A 5,630-nucleotide genomic window follows, 5' to 3' on the forward strand; every position below is an offset into this window, starting at 1 on the left:
TTAAAAATGTGTACAATAATACTTTAAACTTTCAAATTTTTGTTAAAAAGATATTACAAATTTTCATACCCGAATCTCTCTCATATAAAAGAATAGATGATTTATTTATGGATTTAAAGAAGGAATGTTGGTAATTTGATTAGTATTTGGAATAGGATAAGGATGAATTGAATTTTTAAAGGTAAAGGATAAGTAGGTAATTATAAAATGAGTGTTATCTTGGCTGGAAAATAATAAGAAAATAAAAAAAGAGAAAAGGAAAAGGAATGAGGTGTATTTTGGTATTCCCAACGAAAAACAATTTCATGAAACGTGAAATTGACCATGTTTTTAAAAGCAATTATTGACCATAAAAATGGCAGAAGTTAGCGAAAAAGTTTCTTCACAGAGAAGTAGAAGCCTACAAAACTGGAACTGGGTTTCTACATAAATTATTAGTTATAAGTACCTTCAACCAAAAGGAGTTTCTTTCAGGATCGTCGTAGTAGTAATAATAATAACAAGGACGATGATGGCCAATGCGACCGCAACGAGTGGTGCATGTCCGGTGGCGATGAAAGCCACCTCGGATGGCGTTTTTCAAGGCGATAATCCTTTGAACTTTGCCCTCCCTCTTGCCATCCTTCAAATCTGTCTCGTCGTCCTTCTCACTCGCATTCTTTCTTTTCTTCTTCGTCCTGTCCGACAACCTCGTGTTATTGCTGAGATCGTTGTATGTTCTTTCTTCTATCATCTTTTAAGGAATTCACTGAATACTGAATTATGTTTGAATTGGTTAATTCTTTTTTTTTTTTATTAGTATATTGTTGTCTTGTGATTTTCTTTTGTGTGTATGTATTTAATTTTCTTCATTTAAGACCATGAATTATCTTATTCTCATTCTCTCGTATATTGTTCTATGTATTCTTGAATTTGTATCATTATTAGAATGGTTTTTTTTTCTTATAAAAGTGATTAATAGAACTTAATTTTTTAATTTAGGATTTGTTATTTAAAAGAGCTTAATCCTTTAGACCAAAATTTAGTAAAGTGAATTTGTCACGTGACAAATAATGATTGTACGATTTAATTTGGTGGATACACAAACATAGCGCAACTCGATGTATCCAAATATTTTTCTTTTTGTTTTTTTAAATTTGTTAGGATATTTCTTGTAATTTTCACTGTATGGAATATGTAAATTTATTATTATTATTTGTTTGTAATTTAAAAGAAGTGTTAATGGCGGTATGCAGGGCGGAATATTGCTGGGTCCATCGGCACTTGGTCGGAACTTGAGTTACTTACACACAATCTTCCCGCCGAGGAGTCTCACCGTATTGGACACATTGGCCAATTTAGGTCTTCTCTTCTTCCTTTTTCTCGTCGGCTTGGAGTTAGATCTTAAATCCCTCCGCCGCACCGGAAAACGAGCGATGTGCATTGCCTTTGCTGGGATCACCGTCCCCTTCGTCCTCGGAATCGGCACCTCCATCGTCCTCCGATCAACCATCTCCAAAGGTGTTAATGAAGCTGCACTGCTCGTCTTTATGGGTGTCGCTCTTTCCATCACTGCCTTTCCTGTTCTAGCTCGAATTTTGGCCGAGCTCAAGCTTTTGACGACGGATGTTGGCCGGATGGCTATGTCCGCTGCTGCCGTCAACGACGTCGTAGCCTGGATCCTTCTGGCGTTGGCAATTGCACTCTCTGGCAGCGGCCACTCCCCTCTGGTTTCTCTCTGGGTTTTCCTTTCTGGCGCTGGTTTTATCATATTTTGTACCTTCTCTATTCCGCCGGTGTTCCGATGGATGACGCAACGGTGCTCCGAGGGTGAGCCGGTGAAGGAATTGTACATTTGTGCTACTCTGTCCATCGTTTTGGCTGCTGGGTTTATGACTGATTTGATCGGAATCCATGCTCTGTTTGGAGCTTTCGTCGTCGGAGTTTTGATTCCGAAAGAAGGCCCATTCGCCGGAGCTCTGGTTGAGAAAGTTGAAGATCTTGTTTCCGGTCTTTTCCTTCCTCTATACTTCGTTTCCAGCGGATTAAAAACAAATGTTGCAACAATTAAAGGAGGTAAATCATGGGGTCTTCTTGTTTTAGTCATTTTCAATGCTTGTTTCGGTAAAATCGTCGGAACTGTCTCTGTTTCACTGCTCTGCAAAATGCCATTAAAAGAATCAGTTGCTTTGGGGTTCTTAATGAACACGAAAGGCTTGGTGGAATTAATCGTTCTGAACATCGGCAAAGACAGGAAGGTTTTGAATGATCAAACATTTGCAATTATGGTTCTAATGGCAATCTTCACAACATTCATCACAACCCCAGCTGTTATGGCTTTTTATAAGCCAGCGAAAAAACAGACCAAATCTAATTACAAGCACAGAAAACTAGAGAGGGAAAATCCCAATTCTGAACTCCGAATTCTGGCCTGTTTCCACTCCTACGGAAATATTCCGGCGACGATTAACCTTATTGAAGCTTCTCGAGGGATTGAAAAGAAAGAAGGGCTCTGTGTTTATGCTCTGCATTTAATGGAGCTAACAGAGAGATCCTCTGCCATTCTTATGGTTCACAAAGCAAGGAAAAATGGCGTCCCCTTTTGGAACAAAGGCCGTGTCGATTCTAACCAGATTGTCGTCGCCTTCGAGGCATTCCGACAACTCAGCCGGGTTTCAATCCGGCCGATGACTGCCATTTCTGCTCTGTCTAATATGCACGAAGATATTTGCAGCAGTGCCGAGATGAAAAGGGCCGCCATTATAATTCTCCCGTTTCACAAACACCAAAGATTGGACGGATCTCTTGAAACGACGAGGACTGATTACCGAGCGGTAAATCGGAAAGTTATGGAACAAGCCCCCTGTTCCGTCGCAATTTTGATCGACAGAGGACTCGGCGGTGGGTCCCACGTCAACGCAAGTAACGTCTCTTCCACTATCACCGTCTTCTTCTTCGGCGGGCCTGACGACCGTGAAGCTCTGGCGTTTGGGAAAAGAATGGCGGAACATCCCGGAATCAGCCTGCACATCGTCCGATTCACACCCAGCGATGACTTCGCCGTGGAATCCGTCGCCATCGACGTAAACAAGAAGAATATAGCGGATTCCGATGGTGATGAAAAGGCGCTAGCGTCGATTGCGTATGAAGAGAGGAACGTGAGTAAAGGGACCCACGCCATTGAAGCGATGAAGGAATTTAATAAATCGAATTTGATTTTGGTCGGAAGAATGCCGGAGGGGGAAGTGGTGAGGAGTTTGAATACGAACAGTGGGGAGGGTTCGGAGCTTGGGCCCGTCGGCGGGGCGTTGGCATTGCCGGAGTTTTCGACGACAGCGTCAGTGCTGGTGGTGCAGCAATTTCGTGGTGAACTGTCACAGTTGCCGGTGGAGTCGACTAGAGGGGAATCGACTGAAGACGAACGTTAAAAAATCAATTTCTTTTTTCAAAAAAAAAAAAAAAAATTTATTTAATATTTATTTGAGTCCAAGATTTTGTCGGAATTATTATGCATTATTAAATCATTTCATTTTATAGATTTGAGATTAGGATTGTTATTTGATTAGATTTGAGTCCAGTATTTGAACTTGGAAAAATAAAGATAAAGTTTGTTTTTTTTTCTTCTTCTTCTGTTTTTTTTTTTTTTTAATTAGACTTGAAATGAATTTACAATATTGATAATATACTTGAAATGAATTTTTAATAACTACTAAAATATTATTGATAGACTACTATTAAATTTTAAATGAATTTGGACAAACTATTAATACAGCTATGTAATGCTTAGGTTTATGTAAACTAAGCAATATTGACCAGGCTTTTATAATTTAATTTAAAAAGGAACTTTGGAGAGAATGTGGACAAAGATTTAGGATAATATATTAATTATTAACAATTATGGAAATTAAGTTGGCCTTTTAATAATTGAATAAGACACAAGACTTGTCTCTATTCTTGGTAGTCTTGAGATGTGGGCCAAAGAATATCCAAAATGTTAAATGTTCACATTAAGTCAGCGTTGACTTTTAATTCTCTTCCTCTTTTTGGAACTATTTGAGGATTCTTTGTTTATTACAAATATTTTCTCAATTTAAATTAAATATAACATTTATCACAAAAGTATTCTTGTGTTTACCAGGAAAAAAAAAAGTAAAATAAAGAAGAAATACAAAACAAAAACGTGAGAACCATGAATTTAAGAATGGAGATGAGATGGGAATTGGAGTGTAGGGCTAAATTTAAGGTTTCATTTTGAAAAATAGCAAAATCGTCCAAGAATAAGATTTATGTAAGTCACATGACATGCACATGACCACTACAAATAACAGGTAAGTGTAGAATAAAACATAAGGTCGAGTTATATATACAGCCTAATTGCTGATTTTACTTAACAATTACCCTTTTGGTTTTGATCGTGTAGTTAACATAATCTTCATATTTTATTATTAATTTAGATTCTGTTTAACTACTTTTCGAATTAATCTCGATTAATATTTTAAATATCCATATATTATCAAATTTTATTTTATCTAATCAAATTTCAAATTTATTCAAATCTTTAAATGGTTTTTCATTACTTTTTATATATTCAATTTTATTCGAATCTTTGAATTGTTTTTCATAATTTTGTACATATATTTTTAATATATGAGTTGTATATTTTTCATATCTTTGAAGTATTAAATTATTTTATATACTATTTTTGCTCTTATTTCAACGATTTTCATAATTTTATACATATATTCTTAATAAATTAACGTATATTTCTCATATCTTTGAATGACTATTTTTTTTACGAATTGATATGTGTCTTTTCTAAATCGTTAAACTATTCTTCAATTTTTTTGATCAATTTTAAAACTTATCATATTATTATAATTATGTTTATAAAAGATTTCACCAATTAACTAATATATAGTTACACATACAGTGTAAAAGTAATATGAATCTATGAGATTTAGCTATTTTACATTTTACATTTACACGTACACTTATGAGATTTTAACCATAATTTCTTTTTTGTGAGCCGTTATTTTAACAAATTTTTGTATCTTCTTGATTTTTCTCATCATTATCTATCCAAATCTATCTTTTGTCATCAGTTTTGATTTTATCTTATTCATTGTTGATTTATTTATACATTTTTTTATCAATTTGGTTTTATCTTATTCATTTTTAATTTATTTATACATTTTGCTATCAAATTCAGTTTTTGTTACTTCTTTTTTCAAATTGATTCAGTTTTATCTAATTCTTTTTCAATTTTTTTAAATATATTTAGGGATTTGTATTCTTATCACGGTTTAACTATTTTTTTTATTACATACATTTTTCTTTTATATTATTACTATTTATATAATTTATTTTTTAAAAAATGTAATATAATAATATAATAATATATCATTGGTATATAAACTGTAATATTTCGAGATCTTATGAATTTAAATTAATTGTCTCAAATTATTGGATTTTTTTAATTTTGTATTTTAGTGTCAAAACTAATGTAATTGAGAAAATAATCCATTTAAATTTATTTGTTACGAGATTTGAAAATTTTGCATTTAAGTTGATAAAAAAATTTAAAATTTGTAAATTTAAAATTTAAGAGGGAAAAGTATAAGAGTCAACCTTACTTGTAATTATATATATAT

The 5,630-nt window shown here is 33.7% G+C and overlaps 1 protein-coding gene across 1 annotated transcript; it reads left to right on the plus strand.

Annotated features, from left to right (window-relative positions):
• The first annotated feature begins 277 nt into the window (after positions 1–277).
• On the plus strand, positions 278–3,685 carry LOC120073131 (cation/H(+) antiporter 18-like). Its single transcript, XM_039025771.1, has 2 exons — positions 278–712; positions 1,236–3,685. The coding sequence occupies exons 1-2, from the start codon at positions 509–511 to the stop codon at positions 3,405–3,407; spliced, it is 2,376 nt and encodes a 791-aa protein (XP_038881699.1). The 5' UTR covers positions 278–508; the 3' UTR covers positions 3,408–3,685.
• The last annotated feature ends 1,945 nt before the right edge of the window (positions 3,686–5,630 follow it).

Source organism: Benincasa hispida, chromosome 1, assembly GCF_009727055.1.
Source record: "Benincasa hispida cultivar B227 chromosome 1, ASM972705v1, whole genome shotgun sequence".
NCBI classification, from domain to species: Eukaryota; Viridiplantae; Streptophyta; class Magnoliopsida; order Cucurbitales; family Cucurbitaceae; genus Benincasa; species Benincasa hispida.

Bases quoted from the DNA above. Each gene is read 5' to 3' on its own strand.
- LOC120073131 (XM_039025771.1), top strand. From the start codon at position 509: ATGATGGCCAATGCGACCGCAACGAGTGGTGCATGTCCGGTGGCGATG. The intron at 713-1,235 runs GTATGTTCTTTC...GGCGGTATGCAG, and splicing joins GTGTTATTGCTGAGATCGTT to GGCGGAATATTGCTGGGTCC.